Source organism: Lactuca virosa, chromosome 4, assembly GCF_052849685.1.
Source record: "Lactuca virosa cultivar CGN04683 chromosome 4, Lactuca_virosa_CGN04683_v6, whole genome shotgun sequence".
Lineage (NCBI taxonomy): Eukaryota > Viridiplantae > Streptophyta > Magnoliopsida > Asterales > Asteraceae > Lactuca > Lactuca virosa.
Genome location: NC_136429.1, coordinates 105,171,821 through 105,193,738, shown reverse-complemented (window position 1 = coordinate 105,193,738; position 21,918 = coordinate 105,171,821). Strand labels below are relative to the sequence as shown.

At 36.9% G+C, this 21,918-nt stretch overlaps 1 protein-coding gene across 1 annotated transcript; it reads left to right on the top strand.

The window, feature by feature from the left end:
* Positions 1-20,958: 20,958 nt before the first annotated feature.
* On the top strand, positions 20,959-21,432 carry LOC145104864 (uncharacterized). Its single transcript, XM_079042030.1, has one exon. It carries the CDS (start codon positions 20,959-20,961, stop codon positions 21,430-21,432), a length of 474 nt encoding a protein of 157 aa, XP_078898156.1.
* Positions 21,433-21,918: the final 486 nt, after the last annotated feature.

The window sequence follows — 21,918 nt, the reverse complement described above, 5'->3', positions numbered from 1 at the left end:
CATAATCGCTATCTCATTTAAATCTTCCTAGTGAAAGCGTTTCCTAACAATCATATTCATGAAGGAGAGAAACCTTATGACACTTAGATCTTATGGTGTATGTGTTCCTATCCATGTGAATCTGTCATAACCATAATCATAAGATAATGTTTGTGACAAATCCAAACTCTTATGGACAGAACTTGTTCATTCTTATTTCTTGCCATCAAGGGTCCCACCATTGCTTCTAAGTTCTTTAGCATCTCACCTATACTAGTCAATGCACTTTCATTGAACAAGGTGCTTGCCCTTATGCAATCAATTTAGAACTCGTAGAACTCATATGCATAAGTAAATTTACTGGAATGTCATAAAATTTTGTCAACACGATCGATTACAAACCTCAAGTCGTGTGCTAGTGTCTAATGATAGGTTTACTCTTGATTAGTTCTTGAAACATTTCAAGATCATTTAGACTCCCACTGACCTCTTGACATATAAGATTCTCTTGTCAAGAAACATTTCTTGACAAACAAATATTCAAGAGTTAGTGTGGATTCTTATCAAGACAAACCACTATTGGTTTTAGTTGGTCTTTGTCTTATTCAAGACATCACAACTTACCAATTTCAAACGTGCAAGAGTAAGAAAAACAATTTTCTACATTTGATGAGTGTGTTAAAAAACTTACTGAAGACGTGTCACTCAATATCACAATCTTGGAGTACGATTCTAAGACTTGATTTTGGAACGAGGTATGATTCACCTATTCATTTAACCATTTCAACAATTTCCCATTCCTCTTCTTAGCCATACTAGTGCACTAAGATTTACTTAGAGAATCAATTGTGATATGGTTTCACAATCATTGAGACAATCATAAAACATGATACAAAAGTATTCTCCCATCTTTTCAGATTAGAGAAACTTTTACCTTTCTGCCTTATTGATTCTTCTTATTCGTTCTGCCATTCATTGAAACTCTTTCAACAACTCAGAATTACACTTAATCTTGTAAGCATAACCACATTTACTAGACTTTTAGTAAATTATGACGAATAATCTTATTGTTCTTTGTGGTGGACTTGACCAGTGCACAACATTGTGTACTAGTTCTCCTAGTCCTTCACTTGACTCTTTGTCAAGAAATTAGTCTTAATTTTCCAAATATGAAGGTTCTCATTCATCATACAATACAAGTTGTATGATTCGAAGTCTCTGTCCAATTGAAACTTGGGCGATGAAAATCTTTCCTTATTTGGTAAATTTCTGACATTACTACAAATAACATAACTAAGAATCAAATCCATTCACAATATTCCTAAAAATAGAAATACACAAACATCAATTTTCATTCATGCCATTGCAAGGAATTATAAATAAAGACAAAAACCAAAATTTATTTTATTTATAAAGGTGCGGAAAACTTGTCCTTACAATGCAATTACAAATGAAAACTATGTAAATATTATTTAGCAATCTGTCCTAACTCTAAAGTAGCAGCTAAAAAATCCGATCTTTGAATCATGCGATCGAAATCCATTTCTTCATGACCAGATTCAGCTCACTTCTTTCTTTTAAGCTTCCTTTTTCTTCGATCCTACAAAACACCAAATGTAATCTTATCACATCATGTATTAAGAATCTAAAAAGGAACTTAATAGAGTTAGATAGTGGATTTCACCTGAAGTAGAGTCATACATCTTGACTCTCCCATCTCTTAGATCTCTCAGGTAGTCAGGGCAGCTTCGCAACCAATGCCCCTTCTCTTGGCAGTAGAAACACACAGATTCTTTAGGAATGACACAAGGGACTATCTCAGACTTAGCCTTTCTCTTGCATAGAGAAAACTTTTCTGGACTTCCAATGTTGCCATTGTCCATAGAAGGTTGGGACATTGATTTACCAGACAAATTTGCTTGACCAGTCCGCCAAATCATTTCTGATTCAGCAGCAATAAGCAAATAAGTCAAATCATGGAGGGTCATGTCGTGGTCCATCATATAGTACTCTCTAACGAACTTACCATATGAATCGGGAAGTGAGTGAAGAACCAAGTCAACACCCAACTTCCCCGAGATATCGACGCCCAACATTCCTAATCTATCAATATGCAACTTCATATTCAAGACATGAGCGCATACCGACTTTCCATCTTCGTGTCTTTTTGCCAATAGGGCATGAGTGACCTTGAACTTTTCAAGTCTTCGAACACGTGGGTCAGGGAGAATTATCGGAGGAGGTGGAGGAAGTGAAGCATGATTTCCATTTCCACAATCCAATCGTCGAACATCATTTTCATGTGGAAAACGTTTTCCAACGTATTCAGGAAGACCATAGTTGTCAGACTTTGACATCTACAAAACGGGAGAAATTCAAGTTAATTGATTGGAATCCTTAATATAACACCCAAATGAAATATCAAGGCTAGGATCCAACACAATATCCTACAATATGGAAGGGGGATGCCGTAATCCAAATTGCAGAATATTTGAAGGTAGGTAAATGACGATTTACCAATTTCCACCATGAAAAACGAAAATTGAAAATTAAGTTTTAAATGATTTGAAACTCCTAGATCTTTTGAGATTCATTGAACTTTTCAATGGCATGTTTAAATCTCGATTGCGCCCTTCGTTTGTGACTGGGATGCCGAGGATCACAAACAAGTTGTGGATAACAATGCAAATATATATGGTGCCCCTAATGTTACAGTCACCTAATCGACGTGTCGGTTAACCACACACGCTCCATCAATCTATGACAAACATCGAGTCACCCTTTGCCACCTTTTCTTAGAGCCCAATTAGTGTGCCGGTTAACCACACATGCTTCACTAACGTCTTAGCAAGGGTACAAAGTGTAATTTCATTGAATAGCACCAACTCCATATTTTTCCTAAAGTAACTAAGATTTGGGAATTTATAAAAGTGTTTAGTTACTTCGTACTTCATTATACTTTTAATGGAAGGCTGCGTCCTATCCTACCCGTTCGGCTAACGACCCTCCACTAGTCAAGAGTGCGGTGGGTAAGAGTGGATACCCAATGACGGTCATTTTACAGGTCACTTCCTTAAACACCCCTTCGAGACCAGTTTCGTGAATGAGGCCTACTAACGGTAAGACTGACATTTACTTATACATATATAATATTAGACCTTTTAATTTTATATATAGTATAAGGGTGTATTTTACACTTTTAAAATACTAGGTGGTTTAATTTAATAAATCATACTTTTAATTTAATTAAATATAAACCATATCATTATGGATTTATTAACTCTCTTTTAATTATACTTTAATTAACTTAATGAAACCATAAGAGTGTAATTTGAACTTTTTCAAAAACTAGGGTTTTAGAATTTAACATTTTAAAATTTGAACTTTTAATCAAAAATTTAAATTCCAAAACTTGAGGGCAAGTTTTGAAACTTTTTAAAACCTCAGGGTTTAGAATTTAAACATTTCAAAAATAAAACTTTTTAATCAAAAATTTTAATTCCAGAACTTGATGGTAAGTTTTGAAACTTTTCAAACCTATCTAGATCAAATTACAAACAACTTAATTAATCAAATAATTTGTAATTATCTAAATTTGACCTAATTTAATTACTTGCAAGATAATTTATCAAATAATTCAAATAAATCAAGTTTATCACATAAGGCAATGATTATCTAATTAATTTGACAATAATCTTCTATTTTGGTAAGGATTTTATCAATAAAAAACGTTTTTGGTAATTATCCCACAGCAAAATAGGTCAAAAACCCGAAAAATCTGGCATCTGATACTCCGACTCGTCGAGCCAACCTTGGACTCGTCAATTTGCTAGTGAACTCGGCGAGTTCACATATGGACTTGGCGAGTCCAGCCTCCAGATCCAAGATTTTTCGATTTCCAGCTTTGAATAATCATGAAAAGCATCAAATACATCAAACAAACAGCCTAGGCTCTGATACCACTGATGGGTTATGAGCTCTACATCAATCCTATGGTGTACATGCAAACCCTAAAGCTTTGGATCTAGTTTGTCTAATGAACATGCAATAATCATCCAAAGCTCATAAACCCTAGATCTAGCATACAATAATCAAATTAACATATGAATTAGGGTTTAGATCTTACCTTGATTGTTATGTAGCAATAACAATCTCAATTCATTTTGATCTTGACCTTTGAAAGCTTAGTGCTTCAAATGTTACACCTCTAATGGAGTCACAAACACCATGAGCAACAAGATGAACAAGGAGAGAGGGAGGAGGCACCAAAAACGTCCTAAGGTTTCTCTTAGAAGGTTAGGGACGTTTTTTGGCTTGCCAAGGGTTCCTTTTATACTTAGGCTATTAGGGTTTTCAACCAGGAAACCCTAATCTGACTGCTTAGGCCCTAAGCAGCCCATGGACTCCCTCCTTAGAAGCCTTGGACGAATTCTAATGGGTTTCCCTATAGATTTCGTCCACTCCAACTTCTACGGAGTCCATTAGCCCAATATTCAACTATCACACAATTGACAGTTCTAGTCCCCTTTATTTAATTAATGTCTTTTAGCCACAAAATTAATTCTTAATTAATTCTTGACTAATATTAATTAAACAATATGATTTCTCTTTTAATATATTATTCATATAATATATTAATAAATCATAATTAATCCTTTTTCTCCTTAATTCATCATATTAGTTGCTATGGTGAAGGCAACCCAAAAGGACCAAAATGAAGTGGATGTTGGATCCACCGGCTCCTTCTCGTTCCAAGCTTCTAAGTCTTCAAATCTCTTCAAGAAATGCACCAAAACACACTCTATTAGCCTCACACACTCAAAGAATGGAGAGTTAGTTTGCTAGGGTTCGTTTCTGGACAATAGGCTGGTAAGGAGGCTGGGGAGGGGAGTTAAGGCTCTTTAAATAGGCGCAAACCCTAAAAATGAGGGTTTCCATGCACAACCCCTACTCGTCGAGTCGGGGTCCCCTGATTCGTTGAGTAGGAGTCAAAACCCACGCGGGATGACTAGGTTCTACACCATGAGTTGGGGCCTCCAACTCGTCGAGTTTCTTCAATAAAATGAATAGAAATCTTTAAAAAATATATACCTAGGATTCGGGGTGTTACAATCGTGGGGCTCTTCAATGCCTTTCTGTGTATATAAAGAACACCGAAAACATAGTTGAAACGAAGAAGTTATAGTTGTTTGAAGTTGAAGTGGAAATGGGGGCTTTCAATTACGCATGGCGTAATTTAAAGTTACACAGGGCATATCGAGGGTTTAATGAATTACTTAGGACGTAATTTAAGTTCCGCAAGGTTTAATGAATTACGTAGGGCATAATGTACGTTACACGGGGCATAATTTGGGCAGATCAAAACCCTAAATCTTCGCTTTTGAGCCCTATTTAAGGGCTCTAACTCAACTTGATGTTGGTGAGTTCACAGGTTTTATAAAAATCGATAAAATTCTTTGAAAGCTTTTAGGATCTTTGTTTATGAATATGTTATCTTTCATAAGTTCCTTATGTCCTAGAATTTCCAGATTTAATACTCCCATTTTCGTTTCCTGAATCTTATCCTTAGGACGTACTATCTATCCTAATATTATAAAATTATCTTTCTTCAGAGATCTTTCTTTCTTTTAGGATATAATACATATCCTAAACTTTTATAATAATTTGTCGAATCCTTTTTAATCGAATCATACAACTACTTGAAGACGTCCCTCCAGGAAATTTAAATTAAGATTTTCATAACAACATTACCATGAGCCCCTATAATCAATGTTGTGGACCGATATATACCCCACATGGCGCTTCATCGGAAGTCGAATAATATTATTTTTATACTTAAGAAAGTTATCCTAGCGGGATTGTAGCTAGCAATCACAAGTGAGGGTGTCAGCCTCGTATAGATCGACACATATCTTTCTGGCTCTCGCAAAATTAACGATTATAGGTTCGGGATTAGCCGAATTTAATCAGGCTAAAGGATGAATAATAACAACTCACTAACACGTTTTTATTTAATCTTAAGTATGATTATCGTTTTAACTTTTCATTACTTAGTCTTTCTTTGATACCAATTTCTTTCTATAATTATCCATATATACTTAACCCTATATATAATAATTATCTTTTATAGATATTCTTTTATAGGTTATGGTATAGTTAAGTATATTTTCTATCCTTATGTTTCATTCCATAATTATCACTTTATATATAAAATCATAACTCCTCCAATCGGAGTCGGATTTTACAAAGTTTTTATCCTTGGGATCACTTTGTTGTTTACTTCCAAGTACACTAACCATTATTTATAACTGTATGACTTTTTATAACGGTATGACTTTTTTGTCACACATTTTTTACCCTATTAACCTTTTTCCACTTATAAGTAATAGTATATCTGATCATATTTTTCCGAAATATGAAAAACTCTATTGCTTCCATTTGTCTATGCTAAACTATAGTGACGATTGTTGACGGAAAATTCTCAATTCTCATAATCTTCATGCAAGATGCGCCATCTTGGTGCAGGATGCGCTTTGATGAGCCATTTGTGCTATGAAGCCCTTTATGATGCTCAGAATTCGGTGATGCTTAAAGAATACACCATGTTGTGCCGCCATGATGGATGTGATGGGTTTTATGCATAAGAACAATCCTATGTGCTCATACAAACCCTAATGCTTGGATCTAGGTTTCTCTATTGTACATGCTTTGAATCCAAGACTTACAAACCCTAGATCTATCAAATAAGAACTGAAATAAGGGTTTAGTAATTACCTTTGATTGTTATATAGCAATAACAATCAATCCTTGCTTTGATTTGCTTCAGAAAACTTAGTGCCTCAATTGTTGCACCTCTAATGGAGTCACAAACACCACTAAGCAACTTGGATGAAGAGGGAGGAGAGAGGAGGCAGCCAAAACGTCCAGAAACCCCTAATCTAAGAGTTGTCCACGTTTTTGGGCATAAAGGGCTCTTTATATATGTGTAGGCTATTAGGGTTTACAACTAGGAAACCCTAATCTGACTGTTTAGGCCCTAAGCAGCCCATGAATCCCTTTCTTTAGAGTCATGGACGAAATCTTATGGGCTTCCCCATAAATATCGTCCACTCCACTCTATGGAGTCCATTAGCCCACTCTTGCAATTATCTTATAATTACAATTCCAGTCCCTTAAGTTTAATTAATCTCTTTTAGTCACAAAATTAATTATTAATTAATTCTTGACTAATATTAATTAAACAATATGATTTCTCCTTTAATATATTATTCTTATAATATATTAATAAATCATAATTCTCCTTAATTCATCCTACATATTGCTATGGTGAAGGCAACCCAAAAGGACCATGCTCATAATCGGGTCAAGTACATACCAAAATAGTTATGGACTTAGACACTAATCCAACAGTCTCCCACTTGGATAAGTCTAATAACTATTTTGCATAACTTCAGAACCTGATCAGCAATCGTAGCTTTCAAAAGCCGCTGTCAACTCTGATCTTATCAGATACGCGTGTCCTTTAGATAACGAATTATATATTCCTCCATTCTACAAGATATCGTATAGACATGAGACATGGATTGAAATCATTCTCTCAGTCTATGTGTCGTTTCCCGATTTCCGATTTATGACAACTGACTAATTGAACATATCAAATCAGTCCTGGCCCGGCCGAGCACTTTCCTTTGTCATCACTAAATCATCGAGGGGCCCACAGATATCGCTTTTATCCCACTTTGGGTAAAAGGAATGGATAAACTTTGACTCAAATGCTTGCTTGCACCTACTAATCGAATCACACACAACAATAAGTTTTATAACACCAAGTTACTGGTGCGTTTACTTATCATCAATGTGCAACTGATTAGCAAGTAACAACTCACACGTCTTGGTTTCAAGAATATACAATATTATCGTCTCACAATCACTCGTGATAAAACCATGAAGTGATTCAAGTGAGCGTGGGTTTAATCCAATACTTTAATCTTATCAAAGCACTCATGAACTCTGCAGCAAACTTGTGCTATGTCTAAACGCTTAAGACAATCTACAGACAGATTCACGACAGTCTTCCTTTATGCCTACTTCCAACGTATGACCGACTGTGGAGGTTCGAATAACCCAGTTATTCTGGAAGTCAAAACATGCAAAATGAAACGCAATAATAATATTAATCCTATATGGCCCCAAAACCTTTGAGCGTAAATAAAAAGACTTTTATTTAAACACCATATTGATTACTCATTATTCATTGTTTACTGTTTCAGAAAATCAACTTATCACTCGAATTATAACCACAATTGTCCCATGCTCCAAGCATGCACACTTTGGTTTCCTATGGTCCATACTTTATGAAATAGATCACTTGGAAAACTTTTCCAATGAAACTCATTTCACAGTCCCCAATATGTCAGATTCTAACATTTTATGCAACTATCCTTTCGTAAAGTCATAGCACAAAAGACATCAAGACTTGGCCAATGAAATTACAAAGTACTCTATCTAAAATTGTTACAAAACAATTATATAGATGTGATGTCTCTCACTCAAAGTACATTCCTTTGAACATCCTTTTTGCATAAAAGTTTCTAATCTAGACATATTTCTTAATATCCAACTCCCATTAATGGAAACATTTCCATATTTGCCATATGACAACTCATTCTTAATAGAATCTTATCTATTCACAATAAAGTCAATATAGTCCATCCAATACTATACTTCCAACTACTCACAAGCGACAAATCCTCAGTGAACCTCAGATCGTCCTTTGATAGTTGTTTAATTATTTTAGTCAGAACCAATTCTAGTCCCTTTTCCCTCTTAATGCCCTAGGCATTTGGAAAATTTTAGAATGGTCAAATATTATAGCATATGCAATCGATCCTATACCCGAAGCGTATTAGACACGATGCATAATGTCTCACATAAAGACATGATACTTCATCATCCTTCTGCCATAATATTTTATGTGCCATGTTCCCACAATTCGAACTATGAAGAGGGATGCCATAATCATAATCGAATTTTGAGAATGCACTATGTATCCTTGACTAAATTTATTAACATTCCTTGATCTAAGCTTTAGAATTTTGAAACGAAGTATAATATTCTCTCCCTTAATTATAGCAAAACAACTTTTCAATCCTTACAACTTTGCAAAATGAATCTTTTTTTTCTATAATTAATATTGCTAACTTGCAATACTTACCATAATAATCATGCTCCTACTAACATGATGATTATTTTCTTACCAGCATAACACTTATGCTCCCACTAGCTTTGACATGTATTCAGAAAACAATTGAACTTCTAGAAAAACAATGCTTATTGAATTCCTTAAGTTCATATTTCTAATACCTAATGCTTTGATAAGCCTTTATCTAAGCTTTTTAAGCTCATACACCTTTGCCTTAGATATCTCACATGTGTGTCTAAACAATTCAGAATTTATGTTACTAAGTCCCAAATGTTCAGATCAATTGCCAAATCTCACAATTCGAACTATGAAAAGGGATGTCGTAATCATAATCGAATTTGAGAATACAATTTTCTCAATTGCTATCTTCTTAAAATCTCTCTTAGTGAAAGCATTTCCTCACAATCATTTTCATGAAGGAGGAAAACCTTATGACACTTAGATTTTATGATGTATATGTTCCTATCCATGTGAATTTGTCAAAACGAAAGTTTGCGGCAAATCTAGAACCGTATGGACTGAACTTGTTCAATCTTGATTTCTTGCCTCATGGTAACATGAATGCCCACCATGTCTTCCAAGCAACTCACCCTTTCGTATCAATGTACTTTCCATTGATCAAGGTGCTTTGTCTTTATGCATTCAAATGAGAACTCAAAGAACTCACATGCATAATTAACTCAATTGGAATGGCACAGAAAAAGAGTATGTCATCCACGATAGGCTTTAGACCTCAAGTCGTGTGCTAGTGATGATCAACTAGGTTTACTCTTGATTTGTTCTTGAAACTTTTCAAGACCATTAAGACTCCCACTGACTCCTTGACATATAAGATTCTCTTGTCAAGAAACATTTCTTGACAAACAAATATTCAAGAGTTAGTGTAGCCTTTTGTCAAGTTCAACACTTCACACAATTGGTCCTGGTTGGTCTTTGTCTTATACAAGACATCACAACTTACCAATTTCACGTTTGTCGAGTGTTATAAACCTACTTAAGACTTGTCACTCATGTCAGAATCTTGACTCTAAGACTTGATATTGGAACGAAGTATGATTGACTTCTTGATTTAACCATTTCTACAATTCTCGATTTCTCTTCTTAGACATGCAATTGCACTAAGACTCACTTAGAGGATCTATTGAGATATCGTTCTTAATCATTAAGACTTATCATAAAACACAATAAAAGGTACTCTCCCTTCTTCTTGGAATGGAGAAACTTTTATCTTTCTGCCTACTTGATTCTTCTTATTCGTTCTGCTATTGATTGAAACTCTTTCAATCAACTCAGAATTATACTTAATCTTATAAGTATAACCATATTTACTAAACTTTAGTAAATCATGACGAATATCTTTATCACTCTTGTGGTGGACTTGATCAACGTACAACCTAGTGTACTCGATCTCCTAGTCCTTCTCTTGACACTTTGTCAAAGAATTAGTCTAATTTCCAAATATGAAGTTTCTCATTCATCACGCAACCAAGTTCCATGATTCCAAGTTTCTGTCCAACTGAAACTTGGGCGATGAGAATCTTCCCTTATTTGGCAAATTCTCGACATTTCCACAAATAACATAATTGAGAATCAAATCCATTATAGAAACAATTAAACATCAATTTTTCATACACACCATTGCAAGGATAAATAAATAAGACAAAATCAAAATTTATTTTATTGCGGAAAAACTTGTCCTTACAATGTAATTCAACTGAAAAACTATGCTATTACATATTTCTTATCATTCTATCCTAACTCTAGAGTAGCAGCTCAAAAATCTGATCCTCGAGTCCATGCGATCGAAATCCATTTCTTCATGATCAGATTCAGCACGCTTCTTCCTTAAGCTTCCTCTCTTTTCTTTAATCCTGCAAAAACATCAAAATGTAATCTTATCACATCATGTATTAAGAATCAAAGAATAGGAACTTATAGAGTTAGTTAATAGATTTTACCTGAAGTAGAGCCATACGTCTTGACTCTCCCATCTCTTAGATCTCTTAGGTAAACAGGACAGCTTCGTCTCCAATGCCCCTTCTCTTGGCAGTAGAAGCAGATGGACTCTTTTGGAATGGCACAAGGAACTATCTCAGAATTTACCTTTTCTGGATTTCCAATGTCACCATTTTCAATGTCCATTGAAGTTTGGGAGTTTGATTTGCCAGACAAATTTGCTCAATCAGCACGCCAAATCATATCTGATTCAGCAGCTATAAGCAAATAGGTCAAATCAATGAGGGTCACATCATGGTCCATCATATAGTACTCTCTAACGAACTCACTATATGATTCAGGAAGTGGCTGAAGAACCCAGTCAACAGCCAATATTTCTGAGATATCGACACCCATCATCCTTAACCTATCAATGTGTGACTTCATCTCTATGACGTGTGCACACACAGGTTTCCCATCTTCGTGTTTACTTGCCAAAAGGGCTTGAGTGAGCTTGAACTTTTCAAGCCTTTGAACTTGTGGGTCAGGGAGAATAATTGGAGGAGGTGGAGGAAGTGAAGCATGACTCTCATTTCCTTGATCGTATCGTGGAACGTCATCTTCATTTGGAAAGCTTGTTCCAAGGGACTTGGGAAGACCATTGTAAGATTTAGACATCTACAAAACGGGAGAAAAATTCAAGTTAGTTGATAAAAATCCTTGATGTAACTCCCAAATGAAACATCAAGGCTAGGATCCAACACAATACTCTACAACCTAAAAGAGGGATGCCGTAATCTAGTTGCAGAATATTTGAAGGTAGGTAAATGACGATTTACCAATTTCCACCATGAAAAACGAAAAAAAGAAAATTAAGTTTTAAATGAATTGAAACTCCTAGATCTTTTGAGATTCATTGAACTTTTCAATGGCATGTTTTAATCTCGATTATGCCCTTCTATTTGTGACTGGGATGCCGAGGATCACAAACAAGGTGTGAATAACCATACGAATCACGTGGTGCACCCAATTGCTACTATCACCTAATCAATGTGCCGGTTAGCCACACACGCTCCATTGATCTATGATAAACATCGAGCCACCCTTCGCCACCAATGTCAATCCCAAATTAGTGTGCCGGTTAACCACACACGCTCCACTAACGTTTCGACAAAAGTACAAAGTGTAATTCCATGGATTAGCATACAATTCCACATTTTTCCTAAAGTAACTATGATTTGGGAATTTATGAAAGCATTTAGTTACTTGTACTTCATTATACTTATAATGGAAGGTTTCGTCCTATCCCACCCGTTCGGCTAACGACCCTCCACTAGTCAAGAGTGCGGTGGGTAAGAGTGGATACCCATTCAATCGCCATTTTATAGGCAATTTCCTTAAACACCCCTTATAGACCAGCTTCGTGAATGAGGCCTACTAACGGTAAGACTGACTCTTTACTCATATATATAATATTAGACTTTTAATGTTACATATATATAGTATAGGGTGTATTTTACACTTTTAAAATACTAGGTGGTTTTATTAACTTTCTCTTTTAATTAAACTTTTAATTAACTTAACAAAACCATGAGGGTGTAATTTGAACTTTTCAAAATACTTGAGTTTTAGAATTTAAATATTCAATAATTAAACTATTAATCAAAATTTTAAATTCCAAAACTTGAGGGCAAGTTTTGAAACATTTCAAAACATTCGGGTTTAACTATTTAAATTTCAAAAACAAACTTTTAGGTTCAAATTTAAACTATAAAACCTAAAGGGAGTAATTTGAAACTATTCAAACTTACTAGGGATCAAATAACAAATAATATAAATCAAACAATTAATTTAGTGATTATCTCTATTTGACCTAATTCAATTTCTTGCAAGATAAGTTACCCAATTAATACAAATAATCAATTTTAATCATATAATAAATTTATTATCTAATCAATTGGTAATTATCTTTTGTTTTGGCAAGGATAATCATTTAATTAAGATAAAATTCGGATTTTAACTTCAAAAAACGATTTAGGCATCAAATCCAAGTCAAAACAGCAACAAAATCTCGAAATATCCTCTACCTGACGCACAAACTCGCCGAGTAGGGCCAACTCGCCGAGTCCAGATACTGACTCGTCGAGTTGAGTCGGGCAGAGACAAAAAATTCGATTTTCAGCAAGAAAAACAGTTAAGCATCACATACAATTGAAACCAATCAAGGCTCTGATACCACTGATGGGTTTTATGCATAAGAACAATCCTATGTGCTCATACAAACCCTAATGCTTGGATCTAGGTTTCTCTATTGTACATGCTTTGAATCCAAGACTTACAAACCCTAGATCTATCAAATAAGAACTAAAATAAGGGTTTAGTAATTACCTTTGATTGTTATATAGCAATAACAATCAATCCTTGCTTTGATTTACTTCAGAAAACTTAGTGCCTCAATTGTTGCACCTCTAATGGAGTCACAAACACCACTAAGCAACTTGGATGAAGAGGGAGGAGAGAGGAGGCAGCCAAAACGTCCAGAAACCCCTAATCTAAGAGTTGTCCACGTTTTTGGGCATAAAGGGCTCTTTATATAGGTGTAGGCTATTAGGGTTTACAACTAGGAAACCCTAATCTGACTGCTTAGGCCCTAAGCAGCCCATGAATCCCTTTCTTTAGAGTCATGGACGAAATCTTATGGGCTTCCCCATAAATATCGTCCACTCCACTCTATGGAGTCCATTAGCCCACTCTTGCAATTATCTTATAATTACAATTCCAGTCCCTTAAGTTTAATTAATCTCTTTTAGTCACAAAATTAATTCTTAATTAATTCTTGACTAATATTAATTAAACAATATGATTTCTCCTTTAATATATTATTCTTATAATATATTAATAAATCATAATTCTCCTTAATTCATCCTACATATTGCTATGGTGAAGGCAACCCAAAAGGACCATGCTCATAATCGGGTCAAGTACATACCAAAATAGTTATGGACTTAGACACTAATCCAACAGGATGTTGGGCCACTAGTGTTCATGATGCGCCACATATGCATCATGATGCTCCACAATGGATCATGATGCTACTTCATGTGTTTTGTTGATACTCATGTGTTGTATGTCATAGATGAATGTTCCAAAAGCTATTGCATGGCGGAATGTGATTGGTTGACACCTTTCATAGGCCTATGGGCCAATGAGCTTGACCCATTATAGTTTTAGGCTTGATTCCTCAAGTACATAATAGTTTCATTTTATTCACTTCTTTTTATAGTTTATTTTAGCGCATTTCATCCATATTTTAGTTAATTTCCATGCATATTTTCCTTTTAATTATTTTATGGCCATTTCGAGTATTTTCTAGTTTCGTGAGCATAACTGCAGATTTTAAGGAGACTAGTGGTGCAAAATCTTTGGGAGGCGATTGGATTTGGAGGACAACAAAAATTTAGGGCTTGGTGATAATGGAGTTGATGCTTGGAGTGGGCTTGCTTATTAATTGAAGGCTTGGAAGAAATAAACTTTAAATTTGCGAGATGAGGGAGAATATTCGAGTGGGCGGAGATTGATGATCGGGCGATTTCGGAAGTTATGGATCATTTGGAGAAGCCAAATTGGGCTTAAATTGAAGTGAACTTAAAGAAAAATAGGCTAAAAGCTATTTGGACTCGAACTGGGCCAAGTGGGCTAAGCTGTGGAGGCCCAATATTCAAAGAACCCATGATCTGAATCCATCCGCGCAACCCACCCGCGCAAGGTTGTGCGGCCGCACACGACTCAGCAGGGGCAGTTTCGGGATTTCAGTTAGAAGGCTATATGGGGAAGGTTGGTGTGCATCTTTTGCACACTCTTGGACATCCAATTTTGGAGCATTCTCTCTGGAGTTTTGAAGACTTTTGAAGGCCAAGAAAACCTCAAGAACATCATCTTTTCATCTCTTGAATCTTGTAAAATGTTTGGTAAAATCTTTTCTAACTTTGTTTCTTTGAGTTTAGTCATGCTTGGCTAAACAAAACTTGGTTGGCTTTTGTTGAATCCTTTGAACTTTTGTTGAATGTTGAAGAATCCATGAACTTGTTCTTAAATCTTTATGGGAATGTTTTGTGTTTTAACATCTTATCACTACTTGTATGTTTTTATTCATGATTTTAAATGTGTTTGTGGTGATTAGTTGGCTAATTTCTTGATTAAGTAAAGGATCCTCAAATTAGCAAGCAACAAATGATTTTTGTGTTGTTTTTGCTTCACACAATCATAAAAACATTTCCTCCAACATGGTAGTGAAAGCATTTGACTCCTCTTGGATTTGGTGACTTTTTGGTTCTTAATGCTAGTTGACTTTCACTAATTACATGCTTAATGGAAATTGTGACTTTGACTAAGGAAATTGTTATGAGCTTCTCTAACCATTTTAACAACTAAGAAAAGTCTAGGTAATCTCAAGCTTCTTGGATTACTATAGCCAAATTAAGGATTTAAATCAAGTATTGCACCATTGGATTCTAATGATATGTTCATCAAAAGTCAAAGTGAGGAAACCTTAAGTTAACCAACATTCCCTTATTGATTTTACATCAAAGTCTTATTTTTGTTGAAATTGTCTATTTAAATCTTAGTTTAATTCTAGTTTATTTCAAATATTTCAAAATACCAAACCCCCCATTTTTAATTTATTGTCATTTTACAAGTATTTTTACAAAGAGATTTTTCATAGAGTTATAAAATTGAGCCAATCTTCGTGGATTCGATCCCTTTACCACTATACACTATTTTAGTGTGTAATATTTAGGGTTATTAATTTTGTTGGCCTCGACAACCACCAAATTTTGGCGCCGTTGTCGGGGATTGGTTTATTTTTAATCAATTTGTTTCTCTATGCCCAGATCTCAACGTACAGGTGCTTTGATTTATAATCCGGAAATTGAAAAAGAAGCAAGACGTTTGGCGAAGGAAAAAAGAATAGAACGTGGTCAAACTTCAAATCCTCATGGGGACTCGGAGGTTGAAACAACTTCATCAAGTGACACGGAACCCGATTTTAGTCCCGACCCTCGCCAAGAAATTCCCGAAACACCACCCTTACAACAAAATCCACTCATTATTGAACCAATTGCAATGGCAGACGGAGGAGAAGCTCCCGAAAGAACCTTGAGGCAAATGAGGGAAACCGATGTTACACAAACTCCAACCGGTATCAATTACCCTGTTTTGGAAGGTGGTTCGGAATTCAAGTCAAGTTTAGTCCATCACCTTCCAACTTTTCATGGATTATAGAATGAAGACCCTCATAAGCACTTGAAGATGTTACATATTATTTGCACTAGTATGAAGCCACAAGGGTCAACCGATGACCAAATCAAGCTAAGGTCATTCCCCTTTTCATTGGCCGATGGAGCAAAGGATTGGCTATTCTATCTTGCCCCGGGGTCAATCAACTCATGGACCGATATGGCAAGAGCTTTTCTTGACAATTTCTATCCCGCTTCATGAGTCTCAAGTCTTAGAAATGAGATTTGTGGAATCCGCCAAGGTCAAAATGAGACTTTTCATGATTATTGGGAGAGGTTCAACAACTTGTGCTATAGTTGTCCACGCCATCAAATTCCGGAACAACTCCTCATTCAACACTTCTATGAGGGATTCTTGCCAATAGAGAGAAGATTAGTTGATGCCTCAAGTGGTGGTGATGTCTTTAGTAAAACTCCACAACAAACAATACAACTTTTCAACACGATAGCCACGAATTCCTAACATTTTGGCCCGTGCCAAGATATGAAAAGAGACACACAACACAAAGTCAATGAAGTGGGAACATCAAGTCTCGAGTCTCAAATCAAAGATCTAACATTCGTTGTCCAAAAGCTACCCATGGGGCAAACTCCACAAGTGATGGTTTATGGAATATGTGCAACAATGGGACATCCTATGGATATGTGTCCCATTCTCCAAGAAGATGCGGAACATGTAAATGCCACTGGAGAATTCAAAAACTACCACAACAAGCCATCTGGTTACCAAAATGCATATAATTAAAGTTGGAAGCCAAATCCCAATATGAGCTACAACCCAAGACCATTGCCTCAAAATGCATTGGTTAGACCTTCCTACCCACCACAACAACCACACTATCAACCCAAACCGCACCTTCCACATCATCACCAACAACCTCCTCAATCCCAACCGAGTACCCAACAATTCCAAAAAGAAACAAGGACTAGTATCTCCAACCTTGAAGCACAAATGGGAGATATAGTTACATCCATAAGCAAGTTGGAGTCCCGTGGAAAATTGCCTTATCAAACCGAAAAGAACCCAAATGTCAATGTGGTGACCTTGAGAAGTGGCAACCAAATCGGGGAAAGTAGTTCAAAGAATAAGCCAAGGGAAGAAGAGGAAGAAATAGAGGTCATTCCCATAGAGGATCCTATGCACAAGCCGGAGTTCCAAATAAGACCACCCCTATAGTGACACCAACAGCCACTCAACCGCCATTCCCCTCCTGACTTGCAACTTCAAAGAAGAATATGGAGGAGAAAGAGATTTTGGACACCTTCTGAAAGGTGGAAGTGAACATTCCTTTACTTGATGCTATCAAGCAAATCCATAGATATGCAAAGTTTTTTAAAGAACTTTGTACCAACAAGAGGAAATTAAAGGGAAACGAGAAAATTTCAATGAATGAAAACGTATCCGCGGTTTTACAAAGGAAACTTCCACCGAAGTGCAAAGACCCCGGAATGTTTACGGTTCCTTGCAAGATTGGGGATGTCACTTTTAGTAGTGTTATGCTTGACCTTGGTGCTTCTATTAATGTCATGCCCTATTTGGTGTATGAATCATTGAATGTGGGTCCTTTAAGTGAAACCCGAGTCATAATCTCTCTTGCAGATAAGTCGAGTGTCTTTCCTAGAGGTGTTTTGGAAGATGTTTTGGTGCAAGTGAACCAATTGGTCTTCCCGGTGGATTTTTATGTGATTGATCTAGATGAGCAAGTGTCCTCCAAATCGGCTCTAATCTTACTTGGAAGACCGTTTTTGAAGACGGCTAGGACGAAGATCGATGTGTATGCGGGAAGTTTGACAATGGAGTTTGATGGTGAAACAATAAGTTTTAATATCTATGATGCTATGAGATATCCTAGTGATGTTTCATCTTTATACTTTGTTGATGTTGTTGAGCCACTAACCCAAGAATTATTCGAGTTGTCTAATGGTGATGTGTTGGAAATGATTCTAAGCAAGGGGTTCGATTGTGGGAAGCTAGCCGAGCAATTTAAGCGTTATTCTTTGGATCCGGAGTTTGAGAAGTTGGTCAATAATTTAGAGGTGAAGAAATCTACAAGATTTTATGTCAAGCAAATTGAGTTGCCCCAACCCATACGAAATTTTCGCCATCCCTTGTTCAACCACCCAAATTGGAATTGAAACTCCTACCTCAACACTTGAAGTATACCTACTTGGGAAAGAACGAAACTATTCTGGTTATCATATCGACCCATCTAACCGAATTTGAAGAAGAGCAACTCCTCAAGGTGTTGAAGGAACACAAAGAAGCCATGGGTTAGACGATTGCAGATATTAAAGGATTGAGCCCCTCCACTTGCATGCACAAGATTTTGATGGAGGATGAATGTAAGCCAAGCCGAGACGCACAAAGGAGATTGAACCCGCCTATGATGGAAGTTGTGAAGAAAGAGATATTGAAGCTTCTTGATGCGAGGATGATCTATCCAATCTCGGATAGCAAATGGGTGAGCCCGGTGCAAGTTGTGCCAAAGAAGACGGGAATCACGGTGGTCGAGAACAACAAAGGTATGATGGTCCCCACCCATGTGCAAAACGGGTGGAGAGTATGTATTGACTACCGCAAACTCAATGCAAGCATAAGAATATATCATTTTCCATTGCCTTTTATTGACCAAATGTTAGAAAAGTTGGCCGGGAAATCTCACAATTGTTGTCTAGACAGGTACTCCGGTTTTCACCAAATCCCGGTGGCACCGGAAGACCAAGAAAAGACAACCATTACATGTCCATTTGGCACTTTTGCATACCGGAGAATGCCATTTGGATTGTGTAATGCCCCGGCCACTTTCCAACGTTGCATGGTTAGTATCTTTTCGGAATATGTTGTAAATATAATTGAGGTTTTTATGGATGATTTTACGGTATACGGGAACTCGTTTCAAGAATATTTGACCAATCTCACCAAAATTTTAAAAAGATGCATTGAAACGAATTTGGTTCTAAATTTTGAGAAATGTCATTTCATGGTGAGTCAATGTCTTATTTTGGGTCACATTGTGTCTAAAAAGGAATTGAGGTAGATAAGGCCAAAATTGATGTTATACAAAGCTTACCTTACCCGACTTGTGTTCGGGAAGTTCGTTCTTTTTGGGACCATGCAGGTTTCTACCAAAGATTCATTAAGGATTTTTCAAAGATAACAAGACTAATGTGCCAACTCTTTCAAAAGGAGCTTGATTTCGAGTTCAATGAGGCGTGCAAAGAAGCTTTCGACAAACTCAAGGAATTGCTTACATCCGCCCCCATCATACAAGCACCAAATTGGGATCTACCATTCGAGATCATGTGTGATGCAAGCAATTATGCTATTGGCGCCGTTTTGGGTCAAAAGAATGGAAGAGCCTATCATGTGATCTATTATGCATCAAGGACACTAGACAATGCTCAAAGCAACTACTCTACCACGGAGAAGGAGCTATTGGCCATAGTGTTTACTTTGGAGAAGTTTAGACAATACCTACTTGGTACCAAAGTTATTGTGTATTCGGATCATGCGGCTCTCAAGTACTTGATGACAAAGAAAGATGCAAAGCCAAGACTCATCCGGTGGATCTTATTATTACAAGAATATGATTTGGAAATTCGGGACAAAAGCGGATGCGAGAACCTTGTTGCCGACCATCTAAGCCGGATCACTTCGAATGAAGCTCCTCTCCCGTTGCGGGACGAGTTTCCGGATGAGCATCTCTTTGCCCTTACTCAATCTATTCCTTGGTATGCCGATATCGATAACTTTTTGGTCACGAAAAGGTATCCCGACATATTCACACGTGCTCAAAAAGATAAATTGAAAAGTGATGCAAAATACTACATGTGGAATGAACCTTATTTGTGGAAACATTGTCTCGATCAAATCATTAGGCGATGTGTGCCCCAACAAGAACATCAATCCATTTTACAATTTTGTCATGAATTTGCTTGTGGGGGACATTTCGGACCTAACCGAACTTTGAGAAAAGTTCTCGAATGTGGACTATTTTGGCCAACCATGTCACGTGATTGTTATTTATTTTGTAAAAGTTGTGAAAGGTGCCAAAGGACGGGGAACATTTCACAAAAAAATCAAATGCCACAAAATCTCATCCTTGTTTGTGAATTTTTTGACGTATGGGGAATTGATTTTATGGGCTCATTCCCCATCTCATTTGGCAACGTTTACATCTTACTCGCGGTTGACTATGTCTCAAAATGGGTTGAGGCCAAAGCCACAAGATCGGATGATGCCAAACGGTTATCGGGTTTTTGAAATCTAATATTTTTGTGAGGTTTGGTGTGCCTAGGGCTTTGATTAGTGATCGATGGACGCATTTCTGCAACAAGATGATGGAGGCTTTATTGAGAAAATACAATGTGACCCATCGCGTCTCTACTGCCTACCACCCTCAAACAAACGGTTAAGCGGAGGTTTCGAATCGTGAAGTGAAGAGTATTTTTGAGAAAACAGTGAATCCGACAAGAAATGATTGGAGTTTAAGGCTTGATGATGCCTTGTGGGCCTATCGGACCGCTTACAAGACACCGATAGGCATGTCTCCATTCAGGTTGGTTTTTGGAAAGCCATGTCATCTTCCCGTCGAATTAGAGCACCGCGCATTTTGGGCAGTCAAACAATGCAATTTCAACATTGATGAGGTGGGAAGACATAGGAAGCTTCAACTTCAAGAGTTAGAAGAATTGAGAAATGACTCTTATGAAAACTCGAGAATTTACAAGGAAAAAACGAAGCTCTTCCACGACAAGTCAATCACCCGGAAGCATTTTGAACAGGGGCATAGGGTCTTACTTTACCATTCACGATTGAAGTTATTTCCGGGCAAGCTAAGGTCAAGATGGATTGGGCCCTTTATTGTGATAAAGACCTTTGACCACAGGGCGGTGGAAATCCAAAGTGAAGAAACGGGACAAATTTTCAAAGTCAATGGGCACCGTTTGAATCCATTCTATGAAGGTTTCAATGCAAATGCTCTTGAAATCATCCATTTGGATGTCCCGAGGTGTTGAAGCAAGCTAGAAGGACATCTCGCCAAAGACGTTAAAGAAGTGCATTTTTGGAAAGCATTGTCTTTCATGACTTTGAATTTGAATAAAGGAGTGATGAAGATGTTTTGATGTTTATTTTGAAGTTATCTTTGAAAAAAATAAGTTTTCCAAGTGTTTAAGCCTTCAAATGCAATCCAAGAATCCAAACAAGTTGAAGCGAAACGAAACCGGAAACTGCAATAAGCACGCGCCCGCGTGGCCCTACGCGCCCCTCTTACGCAACCACCCTGCGCGGCCGCGCAGCCTTGCGCGAATTTCTTGCGCAGATGGACCTGATCGATGAAATAAGCTCGCGAGGAAAAAAATGTTAACTGCAACACGCACGCGGCCGCGTGCCCTTCCTGCGCGACCCGCGCACCTGGTGACGACCATGCCATTTTTTGTTGACCAGCTTTGACCTTTGTTGACCGGATGGATTAATGAGTTGACTAACATTGACTTTTGTTG

Coding starts and splice junctions, on each gene's coding strand:
- LOC145104864 (XM_079042030.1), top strand. CDS start 20,959: ATGTCTCCATTCAGGTTGGTTTTTGGAAAGCCATGTCATCTTCCCGTC.